This window comes from Leishmania panamensis (assembly GCF_000755165.1).
Source record: "Leishmania panamensis strain MHOM/PA/94/PSC-1 chromosome 33 sequence".
Taxonomy (NCBI): domain Eukaryota; phylum Euglenozoa; class Kinetoplastea; order Trypanosomatida; family Trypanosomatidae; genus Leishmania; species Leishmania panamensis.
The window spans coordinates 861,828-880,973 of NC_025880.1; the positions used below are offsets into that span (position 1 = coordinate 861,828).

Consider the following 19,146-nt stretch of genomic DNA (forward strand, 5'->3'; position numbering starts at 1 on the left):
CGACGGTTGGGCATGTGCCCTTCCTTTTGTTTTTGTGTTTCTCTTCTGCACTTCTTGACGCTGCTTCTCCTCCGTGTCCTCTTCCCTCCCCCTACCATCCCCATCTTTCGCCCTGCACGGCGCACTCTTCTCCCCTCCCTCTCCTCCTTTTCTTCTTGTTTGCTTGCGCGTGTGCGTGCGGTAGACTGTTGGTAGATGCGCATCTTCCTTTTTTCCTTTGGCTTCCCTTTTCTTTACTACAGAGTATACGTTCTCCCCAAGAGGGGTGAATAGTGCTGCACCCCGCTTCTCTTTTCCTCCTCTCCCTCGCTGGTGAGAGATCGGCTTTCCGCCCCCATAGAGAGAGAGAGAGAGAGCGAAAGCGCTGGTGTGGTCGGGGGTGGTGTGCAGATGGCTGGTTTGCCATTTTTCAGTGTTGGGAGGGGTTACCCATAGATGCCTACTTTCTTCCTTTCTCCTCTCCAGCTTGTTTCTCCCACACGTCACTCACGAAGTTGGATGTCCGCTCTTCCGACGCCTCCGCACTGCGAAAGAGTTTTGCCTCTTCTGTAAGGAATCTCTGCTATTCTTGTCTGGTGACTTCCGACCGAGGCGCGCGGGCGTATGGGCGTGGCAGCTCTCTTTCCTCTTGCTTATGTTGGGGAAGATGTCAACTGACTTTAGTATATCGCCTGTGAGTTCAAGCCAGTCCCACTCGGCCAGCCCTCATCATGTCAGCCACCGAGCGAGGCGTGATGGACAAGGAAGCGGGTGGGCTCTGCACCTTCGCAGAAGTCATAGAACACATGAACTGCACTTCTGTGCGAGGGGAATACAGAAGTGCAGTTTCCCTTCTATTTGGCGACGTTCAAAACCTTTTATGACACTGCCCCATTACAGGTTAGAAAGTGGGGATGGCGCCTCCTCAGCTCAAGAGGTATCTTCTTCGCCGCACTCTCCCTCCCTCGACCTTCTCCCAGATGTGACACTGGTGAAGGCCGTAAGTACTTACTTAGGGGCGCATTTCTCTTTTCCTGTTCCCCCCGTCCCCCGCCTTTGCTCTCCTTCTGGGGGTTTTGTCCTCTTTCGCAGTGTGGGTGTGTGCGGTCCCCTAACTCCCTGCCCCGCCTCTCTCTCTTTTCGTGAGATTGTCTCTGATCTTTTGATTTTTTTTTTTTGGTGCCTTCGTTTGTTTTCTTCGCTTCCTGTGACGTTGTTGCCGACTGTTGTGATTGGTGTGGGTGCAGCAGCACCGTCCTCCTTTCTCTCTCTTCTCTTTTTTTTTCTGTTTGCGGGTTGCTCTACTGCTCAGACGAGCGAAGTGGAAGCCAACCCGCAAAGGCCTGCCCGTCGTCTTCGCGCATCTTTTGCTTTGTACACGTCTGTGCTCGTTTGTTTTCGTTAGAGCCTCTCCCTCCGCCAGTTTTACGGGAAGAAGGGAGAAAGCAAAAGAAAAACAACCAAATCCGTGCGAACTCCGTCCGCAGTCGGCATACGGGCAACAGCTTCTCGCACGTGAGAGTACCGAGCGCGCTGCGCAACTCCTGCGTGGTGTATGGAGCAGCCGGCAAGCTACCTCACCTAAGGTAATCCGTCGCCGTGTCATTTTCGTTGTGTGTTAGCCTCCAAACTCTTGACTTTGGGCCTGTCCTAAAGCCATTCGCACGGTGATGGCAGGCTTCACACCGCTCTCGTCATATTACCCTTCTCGACACACCCTCTTTTCCTTTCCTCTCTCGGTCGCTTCTTCGCACTCTCGCTCCCACTCTCTCTGTGCCTGTATGTATGGATGCGTGCTTGACTGCTTGTGCGTTCTGGCATCAGATATGCACATATTCACCTCTTGCGACCACCACACACCACCTCCTCCCAATCACACGCCGACATAAGCCGAGCACACATACCAGTCATCCACGAAGTAAAAAGGGAAGGGGCAGCATAAAAGAAAGCGAATCCAAGACCAAAAGGCTGGCGCATATTACACAGTTTTCTCTCTTTGAGCATTTCTTTACGCTTACTGTTGTTTTGTGTCGCTCACTCCTCTTCGATAATTGTTTTCATCATCGACTTTGTCCCTTGCAAGCAATCTCGGCTGAAAAGTGCTTTGAGATCTGTTGTTCTTGCTCATCTCGTCCTTAGCAAGCACTGCAGGCTCGCTATCTTGCTTGCTGGACTTCAGTCACCCCATTACCCAGCACAGCGGTACAGCGACGCAACACGGTGTGCGCTCACCAGCAGGCGCTTCTCTTTCTCTCTCTATAACGCTTATGAATATTGGCTTTCTTTTCTGCCTCTGTGTTCTGCATTGTTTCAGCTGGGCTCATTCGGACGTGTTTTGTTGTTGTGCGAGCGAGTGCGTCCTGCTGCGTTCTCGTGTGCCTTTTGCTGAATTCACGCTTCTGCTGCCACTGCTGCTGGTGCCCGATCTACCCTCTATCGAGTGAGGCGCACCCCTCTCTTCTCCCTCCTTTCCCACCCAATCGGCAACCTTTTTTTTGGGGGAGGGGGGGATTTGTTAGGCGTCCACTTCAGCGTGGGGCGGATCAACCGAACACTCACCCATCTAACATAGCCGACGTCGACTCTCTTTGATCCGCAGAGCTTGAAGGTGGAAAAAGGGAGGAGCACCTTTGCTAAGCCGCTCTATCAAGGTGCGTCTGATCGGTGTGTTGAGGTTAAGAGAGAGAGAGAGAGATACACAGCGCCGAAACGATCGCTTCCTTCGTCCACGCCATTCGGGACGCAGTTCGCTACAGTACCGAACGTGGTGCAGCGCGCATACTATTCAAAGAGACTTCAGACAGGTTAAGAGGTGTATCGGCCACTGCTTGGGTGAGTGTGCTTCCTCCGAAACAGACACCGCCTATTGCGTACGGGACGGTGCGAGCAGGGGACGGAACCAAGGGAAAGCGAGCGTAGTCGTACACCATCGCCTTTCCTTGGCGCACTGGCGTAGTCTACGGCTCCCCCTTCTCCCCACTCTATCAACGTCTTCTCCTTTCCTCTTTCTCTCCCGTCCCCGCCTTCCAGTCCGTGCCGAAGACGAAAATGGCACACAAGGGGCACACCTACGATGTGGTGACCACTGTCGAGGCACTCAACGCGAGCTTCTCGTTTGACCCCGACTGCCATATCGATCGCGTCCTGCCAGATGCGTCACAGGAGCTGGTGAAGCAGGTATTGTGGGCAACATCGCGGGTATCGGCTGTGGACGGCAAGCCTGTTGCGGACAGCCCTGAGCTGAAGGAGGCACTGCTGGCGGCAGTCATGCGGCACCACAGTCCACCACCTGCAACAGGAGCGGAGAAGAAGGTGCCCACTTTAGCGGTGATATTTCCGAAGACCCGAATCACCGTCACCTTTGAGCGCACCGATGAGCACGCATCCAAGGTCTTGATCGAAGGCAGCGTTCTCAGCGACGGTACCGTGAGCAAGGTGGAGGTTCTGAGCTCGGCTGCCGTACAGGAGCTGATCAACGAGATAGCGCCACCGTCCACTGTGGAACCGCCGCCGGCGCTGCCGACGATGGATGTCGATCTGCGCGGATCTTTCCGGCGCAGCATGAACGGCCACCCAGGAGTAACTGCGGCCTTGCTTAAGGAGCCTATCAGTGCTGCTTCACTAAACTCGAACTCGGCAGGGGGTCGTGGCTTTACATTGGCTACAGCGACTGGCGGCGCTTTTCAACCAGTAACGCGACTACTCTCCTCCTCGCCACCGCCGCCAGCGCTACAAAGCCACAACAAGAGCAGCGGCTCATTATTGGACTTAGACGACAGCGAGGCGGCCTCGGAGGCCTCCTCCAGCGACTTCGACACTGTGCGCATTTGGCAGCTGAAGGGAACCTCTCCCTCTGACCTGTGCGTTACGACACCCGCCTGTGCCACAGCGGCCGAGCCTGCTACACCAGGGCTGCTCGAGTTTGAGAAGATGAAGCTTTCGATGCGCGGGGACGAGATGCTGCGCCATCTCGGGTCCGGTGTTAGTACCTTTGGACACGCTGGGAGCGACGTAGCGGAAATGACGGTCAAGGGTCGTATCAGGCGCGCGCTGGATCGTGTAGAGATGGGGTACTGCGTCATTTGTGTGACTCAGGATATCAATCCGATTGCCGAAATCGAGCTGCTCGCGCTGACAGCAAGGAAGCGCGTCGTCGCCTTTGACTTGAGCATCAAGCTGCGCCTCCGACCAAAGCCAGAGGTGCTCGCGGCCCAGTTTGCAGAGGCCATGCGCAGCGGCGCGTGGTTTGTCATGGTGAACGCGCACAAGTCCATCAGCACTTGTCTTGTCTTAGAGGAACTGCTGGGGGACGCCCACGAGCATAACCTCGAGGGCTTTGACCCCTCTGCGCGCATTATCATCGCTTTAGAGTCGCACCCACACTTTCCCAAGGCGCTCGTGCATCACGCCGTGGTCCTCAAGCTCGTCTCCAACTTCCAGGGCTCGTCCTTCCTGTCGGACTCCATGGCCGCGTCAATCTCGCGTGCACGTCTCGTCACAGCGGACGCACTCACCCTGTCCCAGATGGGTGGTCCGTCGGCGCGCAGCTCACAGTCCTCGGTGACATCGAGAGCCACCGTGCAGAAGCCCGCCAAGAAGCACGTGCGCATCAGTGCTGCGGTGGATATCGTTGACATTGCGCCTCGCGAGGTAGTCCAAGTGCAAAAGCGCGACTGCCCCATTGACGTGAGCGGCAGCGTCGCTCTCTTCAAGACATTCAGCGGTGTTAGCGGCGACAAGTTTCTCTGCGTGCGGTCGGCGGGTGAGATGGGCCGTTTCGCTGTCGGCTCCTCGTGCGGTAACGTCTACTTTTTGGACTCGCTGGGTAATTCACTCCTTCAGGCCCACGCGCACAACGCCTCCATCTGGGATGTCAGCTTCATCGACAAGTTCCATTTTGCCACTGGCTGCGAGGACGGGACGTCTGCTGCATGGAGGCTAGGCGGATCGCTCAGCGGCGCCTTGGTTGATGATGCGGTGCTTGTCCCAACGGCGGCAACGTCACTCGGCTCCGACGTGTACTGCGTCTGCTACCTCAAGAACATGAACCCCTCCTCACTGCTCATCGGTGGCTTGCACAACAGCCTTGTCATCCGCGAGGCGGAGAGTGAGGCGGTACATCTCGTGCCCATCCCCTCGAATGCCCAAGTGGTGGACTGCTTGCCGAACTCGGCCACAGCGTTGGTCGGCGGCGGCGACGGCTCAGTCTGTGTAGTGGACGTAATGATGGCCAAGCCGGTCAGCACGCTGATAGACCACACCCGCAAGCTGCCGGCCCTCGCCGTTCGGGACGATAATCAGTTCTTTACTGGGTCCTTCGATAGCACCATTCTCTCGTGGGATTTGCGAGTACCGGGCGGCGTGACGTCGTTCCTGCAGGACGGCGCAGCTGCAGCGGAGCTGTCGGCGCACACGATGCATACTCTGAAGCTCAAAAACTATGTCACCGGACTGGACGTTGACGACGTGCACCTGGCCGCCAGCGTTGGCGAGAATCTGTACTTGTGGGACATCCGCAAGCTGCACACAGTGCTGGGCGGCTACCCACAAGGCTGGAAGGGTCTCTCGCGTGGTGTCAAAGTGCAGAGTCTGGCGCATCTTGTGGTGACGGCGTCGCCGGACGGGTTCGTGCGCTTCTGGAACTTTGTCTAGCACCTATGGGGTGTGCTACGTGAAGACTGGCACTGCGCTCAAGAACACAGTTCTCGTGCGGGGTTGCAGAGAGTGGAGATAAGAGCATCGAGCCGGCTTTTCCCAGGTGTGTGGACGTCAACGCGTCTCAGCCGAATGCCTCAGAGAGGTGATGAGAAGGAGTGATAAGTTGGTTGCACGCCACGGCTGCTGTTGTGGCACCGTGTGCGGATGTGGCAGACATGCCAAGCGAAACGAGGCTTTATTTGTTTGTTCATTTATTCATTCTATAGCACAGTGTGACCGCTGCGGTCTCTCTCCCTCTCTTGTGTATTGTTATTATCATTATTATCCTGTGTGTGTATATAGGTGTTTGTTTTGCTTGCTTGTCCTGCTCGCTTCTTGTACGTGTACAAGTGGTCCCTTTCTCACACTCTCTCTGCGAGTGTACATCAGCTTTCCCCCTTTTCCCTTTCTGCTTACCGGAGCCTGTTCTTCCCCTGTGAGTCGCCGAGCACTCGCCGACCTCTCCCCGTTCCATCATGACTCTTTTTACCCGACCAGCCCCCCCTCTCTCTTGGTCTCTTATGCGGAGTACACCTCAACTCTGCGTGATCTCGCGCGCGCACGCGCACTCTCCTCGTCCTCCTCCTTCGATGCAGGTGTGCGCATGCGTGTGGTGTTCGTGTGCTCCCATTGTAGCATTACCCCCCCCCCCCCAAAGCGAAAAAGGAACACTCACGATCCCTTTTCAAACGCACACACGGGCGAAAGTGCATGAACAGCGCCAGCAAACTCCAGGAAGAGAGAAGAGACGGTTACACCAGTGGTGGTGATCACGGTGATAGCAGGCTTGCTGAGCAACTTTGTTGTGCCACTGGTATGGGGCCAGCTCAACAAAGAGAAGGTCGTGCATGCTCTGCGTCGCATAGACGTCTGCACTTGCCGCCATAGGAAAACGTGGAGGGACTGACACTCAGAGTGAAGCGAGAGACAGATGTGAGGGAGGGCAAGAACGGCCTGAAACAAGCAAACACACAGACGAAGCATACACACGCCAAGGCAAAGAAACAGCAACTCTGAGAAGGCATCTGTGTAGAGGTGAGCCCATGTGTATAGTGCGTCGGCGTGACGCTCGTCAACATCGAAGGCACCACCCCGCACACGCTCAGGCCCCCCCTCCTCCCCTTCCACACGCCTACTTTGCCTCCTTTTCTGGTGGTACCATTTTTTTTCTTCTTCGTCTCCTTTTTTTTCTCCTTTGCCGGCTTTTTTCTTCTTCACTGAGTGCGGGAACGTCTTGTGCGCATTTCTGCCTGTGCCTTTTGGGCTTCTTGTGTGCCTCTCTTCCCCGACAGAGCGGAGTCCCCCCTCTTCCCCGTCCTCCTCCTCCTCTGTATACCTTTTTCTTTTTCTCTCCTTCCTTTTCACACTTTCTTCCGCTTGTCTTTGCTTTCGACGAAATATTTTGTTGGCGCCGTGTGGAGTACGGGTTGCACCCGCTCGCACGTCACGGGTGTGTAGGCAAAGGTAATGAGAGAGCCGATGCTTCGAGTGCGTGGGTGGTCGATGCCGACGATCATACGGGATCGACCCCCTCTCCCCCCCCTCCCCCCTCCTCCCCCCACCACCAAAAAAAATGAAACAAAGGCGCACCGATGTAGGAGCGGGCATTGATGTATGTTCCCGTACTTGTGCAAGGAGCGCGTGGGTGTCAAGTGAGTCGCGATGACGAGGCATGCGCCACAGGGCTTTCAGGGGCATTGGCTCTTTCTTATATACATATATATTGGTTTACGAGGAGCGGACATAGTCTGCACACACAGACACACACAGCCGCACACGTACGCACGTCTCACTATTTAGGAGCAGCAACGATCATGGAAAGGAAAAAACAAAAGGCAGACAAACCAAAGAAAGAGAGAAAGGGACACTTAGCGACGTTAAAGGTGCCTTGGCGATGATCTCACAGAGATGCATCACTCTCAGGGCCAGGGACGAGGGAGGGGACGACAGTGGCGCCGTTTCTGGCTCCAAGTTACTCTCATTTTTACCTCGCTCTGCTCCCGCGCCGATGCACGGCGATCCACCATCTCTATATGGCGTCTATTCTCTTTGCAGCGCCTCTTCTCTCAGAAAGCTTTGTGTCTACCACTGCTGGAGGTGTAGGCCACGCCACGTCTACTGGGTTTTCCCTCACCCACTTTTCGAAGCCCATGCGTGATGGTTCTAGTGCGTGCATGTGTGTGTCTCTGGGCTTCGATGGCGTTGTCGCCCCTCACCCCAAGTTCGCATCTTTACTCAACTCCTCAACTGCTGCATTTCTAGTTTCTCCTCCGGATTTTCTCTGCTACGTGAATTGTCCTATAGACATACGTGGACGCATAGGTCCCTCTGTAAGTGTAGGCTTTGGGTGGAGGCTGAACATAGACACGCGCGCACTTCACTCACCCCAGTTCTGCTTGCTTTACCCTCTCCTTCTTAAACGCCGCCTATGGTTCCCTTTTTCCATACCTGCAGACTTTCCTCAGTGGTGGCAGACACATACGCACAGAGGAGCACAGAGCCGTATGCTGCAGGTGCACACGTGCACACGTAGATGCACCGTACGCTGCTGCTTTTTTTTCTTTTCGAACTTTCTCGTTACTGTTTCGGTTTGCACGCCGTGAGCTCTGCGTGAGTTGCAGTTACTGCGGCTGCCACCACTACTTGTGTGCTCCTCCGGGAGTATGAAGGAGATGATGGAGTGTCCTTGTATTGTCTCATCGTTCTCTTCTTCTTTTATGACGACTAGCGCCTCCTCACATCGCACGGCGGTGCTAGTCGTTACGAGGTCCTGACCGGGTCTGCTCTCCCCCACCGGTAAGCAAGGGAGGTCGTCTAGGCACTTTTCTCTTGAGCATGTGAGTCTGTGCATGAGTGCAACAGTCGGGCGCATTTGTGGCGCTTCAGTGCAGAGTCTGATTCTCTCTTTCTCGGGCTTACTGACTGCGAAGGGGATTTGTGAGTACCGCATCTCAACAGTGGATGAGTCGCGCACTTCTACGTGTGACGAAATGCTCGATTTCCCTGCGCTGCCAGAGCCGAAGCAAGCGGTATCTTGACCTGCTTTATTTCAAGACGCCGCGTCCCGCTGTGAAGTCGTGCGGACGAAGGTGCTGTGCACTCAAGCAAGCGTGCGCCACGACTTCCTGCCGTTCCTTGATTGTCTTCGTGTAGCAAGCGACATGTGTGAAACAGCCTTGGCAGATAATGCAGTCGCGCTCAGTCTTGATCTTCCACCTTCACCATCATCTTCACCCGCCACCTTTCCTGGACTGGCGTACCCAGTGACTTCACGTGATGCAGGCCTCGCTGAGTATGTCAGGCGTCGAGGAGTTGATCCCATCCGTCTCGACGCGCCACAATATCGTTACGTTGAAGAAGGCTGGATTGACTCAGCGCTTCCATCGCTTTTCTCCCCTGCGCCCGAAGCTCTTCTGGAGAGAATATAAAAGCTGGAGTCGAGGCTAGCAGCTCTCAGAGGCGCCACACCAAAGTGCAGCGGTGAATCACTGCCCGACAGTCATGCAGTCAGGTATTTCAGGTCCAACAGCTTCGACATGGCGTGGTGTAGGCCGAGCAGAGCAAGGGCCAGCTGCTGCAAACTCTTCATCAGCTGCGTCTGGATTGCCTAACTCTCGTGGAGGTGCTGGAGCGGCACACAATCGCGACAGTGCAGCAGCGCCACAGTCATGGGAGGTCGAGCACCGATCGATTTTCTCCCTCGTCATTGTCATCTGATGATGTGGCAGTCGCGGTCGGTGACTCACTGGAGACAGCCGTACAGGCGCTGGAACTGCCCCTCGAGCATGAGCATGCTGTCCGCGATGCCCAAGTGCAGGCGATGCTGCAGTCACTGGCGTGGCTCGAGACACTTTAGGTCGCTTGTGCGAAAAGGGCCACTTTCCTCCCGCGCTCTGTACGTGCAAGCAGGGCTCGCGCTGAGGAGGGCGATCGCGTTCACAGCAGTAGTGACCGAAGTGAGGGCGGCAACGAAGGCGCGATGGCGCCAGCAAGAGAGGCGAGGGCCAAAGAGAAGGCACCGCTTTTCGGGCAACATGACTCAAAGGACACCGCAGTCACGCGAACGCCAGCCCTGAAGGTGATACATGTCAAGCGGTTCCTCTGCCTCCAGAGGCGAATCGGCAGTAGTACTTGTCAGGCATAAAAAAGTTGTTCGGGCTACTCGGGCCAGCACCCAGCAGCAGATGACAGAGCTGAGTTGCGTTGTTGCTGAGCCGTGCAAGAACGGCGCCGTGCTCTCGGCCCGCGCGGCTGCGCTGCGAGATGGTCTGCTCCGGCTCTACGTCATATATGGCCCTTGTATGATTCCAGCTGTGGAAGAGGCGGCAAAATCGACGCATCAGACCTGAGGAGGAGCTGGTCGCGACGTAGGAGCTTCAGCACGGCACGTGCGGCTGCGTCTCCTTCAACTGCGGACCAGCCAGGGTTGTTTCCACTTTGGTGGTTCGAGTGTGGCACCGCTGTGCGGTTGTGGAGGCACGTGTGAATGCGCACGGAATCGGAGCCGCCATGCAAAAGGGGCGCGTGCAACAGTTCAGCCGAACGCATTACAGGACCTCGTCCTCACTGCCTTGCCCAGCATCCAGAGTGACCGGCCAAACCCACGACACACGCGAATCATCATTTTTCCCGCTGTGTTCCACTGCGCCTCCGGGGTGGCAGACGTGTTGTTGCGCTGGAGCAGCGACAATGCAATCGTCAACGCAGCCAGCAAAACGAAACGGACGGCACAAGCGAGGCGCTCATGCAGGAGCGCAGTCTCGTTTGCCGGAAGGAACGTGGCAAAAGAAAACAACAACAACAACACCCCCAAATGAGAGCGAGTGCACGCAGCGCGGAGCCGCATTGCGGTGCGAGTGGGATGACTGTGTTGATCTTCGAGCGTGTGCCCTCTCTGACTCGGTAATTTTTCTGCATCTTTTCCACTTCACACCCCAACCCGAGGAAGAGTGATGCCCATGCACCAACAGGAAACACACGGGTATTATCTTCCCAGGGTCATTCTTCATCCAATCACAGTCACCGCCTTCTTTCTCTTTTTCGCACCACTGTGATTCCCCCAAGAGTGCCGGATGAGTAGTGTCACTGTCACGGGCGGTGCTGATGCTGCCGCGCTGCTGCCGCGAGTGATTGTCTTCGACCTCGATGGGACTCTTTGGACTCCCGAGATGTACCAGCTGTGGGGTGGCTCCCCCTTCAAGCCGCACAAACAGAACCTCAACAGCATGATTGACAAATCAGGCGTGGAGGTGCGCCTCATCGGCGAGTCTCGCAACGTCTTGCAGACCCTGGCGACAGACTCGAAGTGGGCAAACACATACCTCGCCATCTCCTCGACTTGCGATGTGCCTAGCTGGGCACGGGAGCTGCTTGGAAAATTTACCTTCACGGACTGTGCGGGAAAGACAGTGCCAATGCACGACCTATTTGGTGACCGCATCGAGATCTACAAAGCAAACAAAGCGAGGCAGCACGAGGCGATCCTTCAAAAGGTGAACAAAATCGATCCGAGCGTGTCCGAGTACGCGCAGATGCTCTTCTTCGACAACCAAACAGATAATGCGCAGCACGTATCTCGCATTGGTGTGACAGCCTACTACTGCCCCAATGGAATGACAGAGGGGACATTCCAGAAGGGTCTGGACATGTGGTGTTGTGCTCAGCAGTCGAAAATGTGAGGGGCGACTTCTCTCTCTATGTGTGTGTGTAGTTGGAAGGTCGGGGACAAGAGGAAGAGGAAGAGTGAAGTAGTCAAAGGTACGCCTGTCATCTTTTCTCATGCTGAATTTCCTCGTTGCTCTCCAGTGCGCACCAGACAAGTAAAACTCTATACTGCGCTTTGCCTGCGCTTGCGTACCTGCGTACGCGCATCGACGCGTGGCGCCTGCGCAGCGTTCATGCTGTTGAGAGCAACAGCGACGCTGAAGGTGCTGGTAGTGCTGTGATGTACGCACGCGAAAGGGTTCGTTTTTTCTTTTTGCTTTATTGGTGTATGAAGATCTATAGAACAACTCTCACAGAGTGGGGAAGCAACGTAAAACATCAGCTACCCACACGCACGTGTCTTGTGCGAGGTCTCAACACACCACAAGTTTCGGATTGAGCGGCGGGAATAAAGCTCGTAGCGTTGCATTCCTATCGGAGCTGTGATGGGCGAGCGTGCTGCCTTCTCACTGCCTTTCTGATTTATTTCCCCCTTTTTTCCTTTCTTCTTTTTTTGCTGGGGATACGACAACGTACGATGGCCTCAGACGTGTTGCACAATCGTGATGCTCAGGTGCTATGCCCTTAACCCTGATGCCCATGATATTGGCGCGCGTTCTCTTCCTTTCTCCATGAAGGTGAGTGCGTTGGCTGGCGCCATCTTTGCTGCCTGCGCTTCTTCTCTGCCAGCCTTTCACCTTCCTCTCTCTCGCTTTATACCCGTGTACACGCACGTTTGTCTTCTGCTGATGTGCGCGCACTCATCACCTGTTCCTCCCTTCTCCACCGCACCCGTCTTCCATGATGAGCACGTGCGTCTCTCTCCTGTACATTTTGCTCGGCGCATAGAGCATCGTCGGTAAAGGAGACGACCACCTTTCACCCCGCAAGGGCTCATCCGTTCTCATTCTTCCTCCTCCTCCTCCTCTCTCGTTTTTTACATCTTAAGCGACACGCCTCTTCTGCACACGCACCCACAGTGGACGAGAAAAGGGCGGCTCAGCATTTTCTTTTCTTTTTCTCAGTGGCCCCCTTTTTTTGTGCGACAGCGGGCCGCTGCCGGCATCGGCGCGCCGCTGGTACCTGGACGCGGTCTTGCTCGTTTCCTTTCTAGTTCCTACTTGCGGTTGGCGGGTTCTGACCGAGTCCACTGCTCGTTCTTTTCCCTAGTCGCCCAGCACCCGATCGATAGGGCATCTGCGGTGCAAGCCGCCATTCACGTTTTCCCTTTCTTTTCCCAAAGACGTTCCTGTCATTATGGGCGCCTTTGCTTTGTGTGTGGAGAGCGCGACGCGCGACATCCGATCGCTTCTTACACTACATCGCGTGCATCCGCAGGTGCGAACCGACATTCAGCGCATTCTCAGCAGTCTTCTCCGGAAGAGCTACGAGCACACGGCCGTGCCCTTCTTGAAGGACCTCACCGAATCCCCAGAGCAGGTGTGCCGGGAACTCGTGAATAACATCGTGGAGGACGCCTTCAAGACAGCACTTTCGGCGTCGGACATGCACGCCATGGAGCACCGCTGTATAAAGCTCGAACAGGACAACGCCGACTTGAAGGCCGCCGCAGACCAAGCCGACAAACGTGTGGCGGAGGTGAAGGAGGTGCTGTCAGACCTCAAGAAGGCGCACGACTACATGCTGCATAGTTACTTTAGGGAGGTCCTGGTACTGCGTCACCGCATAGACGATCTTCAGCGACACCTTCGCACTCGGCGAGTGCACACCATGAACTTCACACCCCACCTTGGTAGCTGTACTGCCTCGGTTATCCCCACAATGGAGTCTCAACTGCAGCAGTTTCCCTTCAACCCAAGCACTGCCACAAGGCAGGACGAGCCAGTGAGTAGTCCGTCGCCTTCTACGCTCACGGCCCCGCCGTGCGGCTCATTGGGCGAGGACTCGGACGCAGGTGAGGACTTTGTCCGTCAGCAGGTTTCCACTCCCATCAGTCCTTGCAGGGAGGAGTGTGCTGCTGACCTCCATGTGCAAATGAGTCTAGCCGGCTCTGCGCCGGCTGCACTCGTAGATGCCAAGCGGTGGGCCGAGACTCCACGCCTGAAGCGAAAAGCCCGCGATACCCGCATCACCTTCCCGGTCAATGCCGCTTCTCGTGCGCCAGTGCTGGCACCACCGCGCGCTGTGACGATGCCGAAAAATACGCCGTTGGAGGTATTCAACACGCCGGGGCCTGAGAGCGTTGACGCAATCTTTGATTACGAAGAGTACGTTCGCCTTCTCAACGGCAAGGCTGGCGTCTGGGTCCAGCGTTTTGCGGATGCGATGAATGCCCCCGAGCGTGGGGGCGCGTGGCAGCGTCACTCTCCAATACCTGCGCGCACTCGCCTCATCTCTCAGATGCACCTTCTCGACAGCAGCGGCGTCAGCAGCCTTACCGCGCACCTCGGCGACTCCTCGGGCGCTATGGCACTTTTGCACGAGAGGGAGAAAGCCAGTGGGTTCTACTGGCTGTTGCACCTTGCACTGGAACCTATCCAACACAAGTTTCACATCGAGCTGGACAAGCTGCGGCAGGCGGTCGAGGCCATGCAGCGAGAGCACGCAGAGCAAGTACAGCTGATTCAGCGCGCACTCTTGATATTGCAGAGTCGTACCGATGCACTTCTCGACTTCCTCAACACGTTTGCGCAGCAGACTCGGCACACCTTGTCGGTGGTGACTCGTGATGTGCAAGCACAGAGCATAATAGAGCTCCTGTCCAGCGGTGCGCTGCCGGTTGCGGCGGCTGAAACAGTTGCGTCCTTTTTTACTCCTGCCAGTTCAGCGGCAACACCAAACGGCCAACCATCTCCATCCTCGACGCCAGTTTTGCAGCTAGGCACGCCATCGCTCCCGTTGGTGCCCTACCCGGAGTCGAGTCAGGGGCCGACGGTGCCGCACTTGCTTCGCAGAAAGTGGCGCCTGAAGCCAGGCGTGGCCCTTCAAGCGCAGACACAGGCTTCAGCCATGGCTTCCATGAATCACCGGCTGCGAAAGGCAGCTTCAGTGAAGGCGACGTGCAGCATGTCGGATGCCCCTACGAACGCTGCCGAGGAGGTCAACTACTACCGCGCTGACCTTGGTCTTTCCTACTGGAGTGCGCACCCCGTCACTTCAGACGCACAGAGGATCTTCGGCGAGCTTCAAGAGATCGCCGCTGCGATTCGCGCGACGCGGGTGCAGCAGCTCTATGCGTTCGAGGAGAACGCCACCAGTGGCGGGCGTCCTGTGGGGAGGAAGGGCCGACGCACCGCAGCCTCGAGCCGACACGGCGATGGCAACCACCACAGGTGTCGCTCCCCGCACCTGCTGTCCGGAGACAGCGGCAACGCTTCCTTCTTCTACTTTCGCGATGGCAGTGTGGACGGAAACAGCGTGTCTGGACCCTTGACAACACATCACCGACTGCGGGAGGGCTGGCGCACGGCTCCTGCCAGTGGGGCGGACGGGCAAACAGCTGCGGACTTGCTGCGCGAGCTGGCAGGCCTGCGCATGCGCCGCGCATGTGACCAGAGGCGACTAAAGGTGGTGCAGGCATCGTTGCTGCAGGGGCTCGAAAAGGACCCTGTCGCTTTCATGAGAGAGCGAGCCGCAGGTGGCGCCGCTGACCCGGAGGCAGAGGCGCCGCATCTGTATTTCTCGTCGTCCGAGGGGGTGCTAAGGACTCGTGCGCTGCAGCAGCTCCGCACACGAACGCAGCAGCGGCTGAGGGGGACGTCGCAGCACATTGCCGAGCTTCAGAAACTGCTCGACTTGCACTGTAGCCGTTACCAGTTGGAGTCCTCTGAGGACTTGCTCGCGTGGGAGGTGGCGCGGAGGATCGCGACCGAGGGGTCGCGGGGACAGCTTCGCGTCAAGGGCACCTTGAATCCAGCGGATCAGCTGTGGAGTTCTCCCTACTTAAATGACACTATACTGGACGCGAACGATCAGCAGCAGCAGCAGCAACAGCAGCAGAGGGGTGCCTATGATAGCCACTCTCGTGAAGAGTTGATGTACCTTCCGATTGGGATGGCGGGGGCACGAGGCGCAGTTGGCAACTGTGTCGCTGAGTCTGGAAGGTGTATCATGCTGGGCAGCTCTGCCATCTCTGCCGCTTCGCTTGCCTCAGCGTCAATGGCAACAAGCAAGGGTGTCGAGGGAGGCAACGGAGACGCGGAGTCGCCTGCGATGGTGGCTCGCATCACACCGTTTGTGGCTGTTATGGATTACTGCCGGGGAGTGCAGCTGGGCCGTCCGCTTGGTCGGCGTGCCGGGTCCGTATATCTTTTTCAGGATCATGCAAGCGGGGACTACTACGTCGGCGATCAAGCAGGCCGCAACGTGCTGAAGGCTGCCGACGACTCCGCTGGTAATGCGGCGGTCGGCATGCGGGGAGAGGCGGACACTCAACGGTCGTTGCTACCCATGACACGCATTTTGTTCCCAGCGCCAATAAGGCCCACCGCAGTGACCACCACTGCCGACGTCTCTTCGGCCGCGCCATCCGTGCTGGCATCTGTTTCAGCGACTGCGGCACTGCATCCCACCTATCTTGTGCCCATGGCGATCCCCCTCTCGGACGAAGAGGCGGTGATACGGGAGGGCTGGCAAGCATGCCACCGACACGGCCACGCACGTTGCGATCCCATCTATTACATGACGGTGGCACCTCTTCCCCTTTCGAAGTCGTATCATCACGTTGTGCCGCAGCCAGGAAACTCTGACGCTGTCGCTCATGGGAAGGTTGTAGCTAGCGCGGCTGCAGTTGCGCAGAGTGTCTACAGCGGGGCACCTATGAACCGCTACCTTCGTAGCCTACCGTGCGTGTTTCAGCCGGCCGACGAGGCCGCTGCAATCGTGCGTGTCCGCGCCATGCACCTGCAGCAGCGCCAAGCTGCGAACGAATCTTTTCCTAATACCGCGGAGGTGGACAGTGGCCCCGCCTGCGCAAGCTCCGGCCTCCCATCGACAGGCATCACAGCGAACCTGGCAGCGACCGCGACACCCACGTTGCCATCCTTGGTGAGACCTCTCTCCGGCTACGCCCCCTCCTCCCCCGAGGTGCATCTGCTCGATGAGGAACTGCTGCTTACCGCTGACTTGCAAGAGAGCCGAAGCACAGCGGCAGCCGCGCCGCTTCCTGGAAGCTCCAGCAGTCGTACTGCAGCACTATTAGCGCTGTCTCCCTCGTCAGGACTGGACACCAGACTAGCTACAACGGCACACGACAGCGCACCAACCCTTGCCAAGGCAGTACTTCCCGCCTCTGCCGCAGCTGTTCCTGCGACGTCAGCCTTTTCTTCCACTGACTCTTCCCCTCCTCTTACCGCAGCACTCGTGCTGGCGAAGGAGCGGCGCAATGCGCGGCTTGCCAAGGAGGCAGCACACGCAACACAGGCGAAGATGATGCGGCAGAAGTCGCTGCGAAACCAATCTCTGATGCGTACGGCACCAAACAAGGAGGGCGACGTGCCGCGCGCTCCACCGCATCGTCTTTTCCCCCTTAGTAGCACCCATTCCGATAGCGAGGCGCCGTTTGTGCTGCCCTTCCCCACTGACTCTGCAAGGTTGCAGCGGCAGATACGTCCAGAGAAGTACTCGCTGAAGCCGCCGCCGCCGTCGTCGCGGTGGCGAGAGGTGAACGGCGGCGGCATTAATGCCTGGAACCTCAACAGCGACGCGTCTTAGGCCGCGCCTTCTATGTCTACCCCTTCCCCTTGTTTCTCTGTGTGCACTGCTCAACGTTGAGTGAGGGCACTGCGCAGCTGCTCCCGTTGATGGGACGCCTCTACAAGTAAAATCCATCATCTCTATTTCTATGTGGTTCGATGACACCCCATCTCTCTCTCTCGTCCCTGTGCCGCCTTGTTTGGTGTTTGTGATGATGTACAGAAACTACCTCGACGACAGAAAGGAGGGGGGGGATTGGAGGGAGGCGCGGCGTACGCCTTACTCTCCACCCCCTTTCACTCTTTCACTGTTCTCGAAGGCCCCCCCTCCCAGCAAACCTACAACATGAGGCAAACGCAGTTGGGGGTGGGCCACCTTTTGTTTTTATCTTGGATCTGCCCCACTTTTTCAGCTTTCAAAATGGAACACCGCTTCGCCCCTCCCCCCCTTTGCTTGTTCGCCTTCTTTTTTTTGGGCTCGCTGCCCGTCTTCTGTGCCGTGTGAACGTGTGCGCGGCGGACCGTTTCGTACGGTGCGGCATTGGCACGTGGTGGCGGTCCAGCTGGCGCGCTTTGCCTACACCAGCGCCGCAGGAATGGCGAAGCAGAAAAGGGCAAGCAGAAGTCAACAAGGGATACGCCACCCATTCACGCGCAGCGCGTCAATGAAGAGGGAACAACAACAGCAGAGCAAACGCGCCCCCCCCAAAAGCATAACGTACGGACAATCACAGAGGCGCTGCACGGAGAGAGGAGGCGCACCCCACCTTAATCGTGAAGGAAGGATGACGTCGAGTCTCCCTTGTGCGTACGTCTGTGTATCTGCGCTCATGCCAACGGGTCTCTTTCTTTTCCTCATCGTGCGCGACTCATGCGCTCGCTCTGCGAGCGTAGTTCACCTGAACACATATCGGTGAAAGAGAGGAAGCATTTCTGCGCGGTGTCAGAGTAGAACGCTTTAGGAAACGGAGGACCGTCTCGAGTGCACTTGAGACCAGCTCCTGTAGTTCTGATGAGCAACATGCGCCTCTTCGCTCTTGCGCTTTTTCTCTCCCACCCCCTTTTTTTTTCGCTCTGACCTTCTTCCTACTGAGTCGCTCCACAGCCTGTGCGGGTTTTACTCCGCACGCACATTCTCGTCTACCCGACATTATCGAAAACGTGAGAGGAGAGAGCGAGGGCTTCATGAGCGGACTGCTGCTCCGAGTAGAGTCTCACAACCACACAGACTGCCCTCCCCCCTCCCACTCAAGAGAAAAAATGGGTCCAACGAAGACGTGCTGACTCATTGCATAGCGTAGCTTTAGCGTTGGTGCTCGCACGCGTCTGCATTGGCGAGCTTCCCCTCTCTCCTGTTGTCATTGTGGTTGTTGTATTCGTTCCTTTTACCATGCACAGTGTTGGTTATCGTGGTCGTTGCCTTCTTGGTCGAGCTCTGCTGCCGCCCTGTTGATCAAGAGACTGCCGCGGCCTTTGTGGTGAGTCTGCAGGCTACCCCGTCTGCCAAGCACACAGACCTGCACCATCATCTCAGCGTGTCCTCCAAGCTTGGACAGCCGGTCCACTACCTCAAATTGCTGGATGCAGTGATCAAAGGAGCGAGGGGTCCTCGAACCGCTCAGCAGGCCCTATCCATCCCCAGCGAGTCTCTGAACGACATCGTTGTGGGGGGAGGGGATCGTGTCTCCACTCCTCTGCGCAGTGTACCGAATCATGTGGAGAGCTGCGTGCAGGTAGGACAACATCATCAGGACGACGGCCAAGCCGTTTCTACTTGTTTTTCTCGACGGGCTAGTGATCGACTTCGGCGAGTGGAGATGGGAGATCCCAGTACACCTGCGACGGCTGTTGAGGGAGGTCTCTACCCGGCAAACGCCGCTCTTTCTCCTCCCAGCACAGGAGGATCAACCTTCCGCTGATGGTTTGCGGTTTTCGCGTGTACTGCATCAGAGCTGGAGCGATGGATACCATCTTGGCCCGAATACCAGACAACGCGATCTGCAAGCGCGACGTCGTGATTCGGCGCTTCCCCCTCCCCCGCGCAGCGAGTGGTTCAGGAGACAGTCGTTCGATATGCTCGCCAGAAGATGCTGCTGGCGAGGAAGCTCGGGTC

The 19,146-nt window shown here is 56.9% G+C and overlaps 3 protein-coding genes across 3 annotated transcripts, besides 1 other annotated feature; all 3 read left to right on the forward strand.

Annotated features, from left to right (window-relative positions):
* Positions 1-3,027: 3,027 nt before the first annotated feature.
* LPMP_332260 (hypothetical protein) lies at positions 3,028-5,631 on the forward strand (the record flags this gene model as incomplete). The annotated part of the gene is made up of 1 exon (XM_010704015.1): positions 3,028-5,631. The coding sequence occupies one exon, from the start codon at positions 3,028-3,030 to the stop codon at positions 5,629-5,631; it is 2,604 nt and encodes an 867-aa protein (XP_010702317.1).
* A 5,117-nt stretch (positions 5,632-10,748) lies between these two features.
* LPMP_332270 (phosphatase, putative) lies at positions 10,749-11,354 on the forward strand (the record flags this gene model as incomplete). Its single annotated transcript, XM_010704016.1, has 1 exon — positions 10,749-11,354. One exon carries the CDS (start codon positions 10,749-10,751, stop codon positions 11,352-11,354), a length of 606 nt encoding a protein of 201 aa, XP_010702318.1.
* A 1,282-nt stretch (positions 11,355-12,636) lies between these two features.
* LPMP_332280 (hypothetical protein) lies at positions 12,637-17,052 on the forward strand (the record flags this gene model as incomplete). Its single annotated transcript, XM_010704017.1, has 1 exon — positions 12,637-17,052. One exon carries the CDS (start codon positions 12,637-12,639, stop codon positions 17,050-17,052), a length of 4,416 nt encoding a protein of 1,471 aa, XP_010702319.1.
* A 1,496-nt stretch (positions 17,053-18,548) lies between these two features.
* Positions 18,549-18,983: a repeat region.
* The last annotated feature ends 163 nt before the right edge of the window (positions 18,984-19,146 follow it).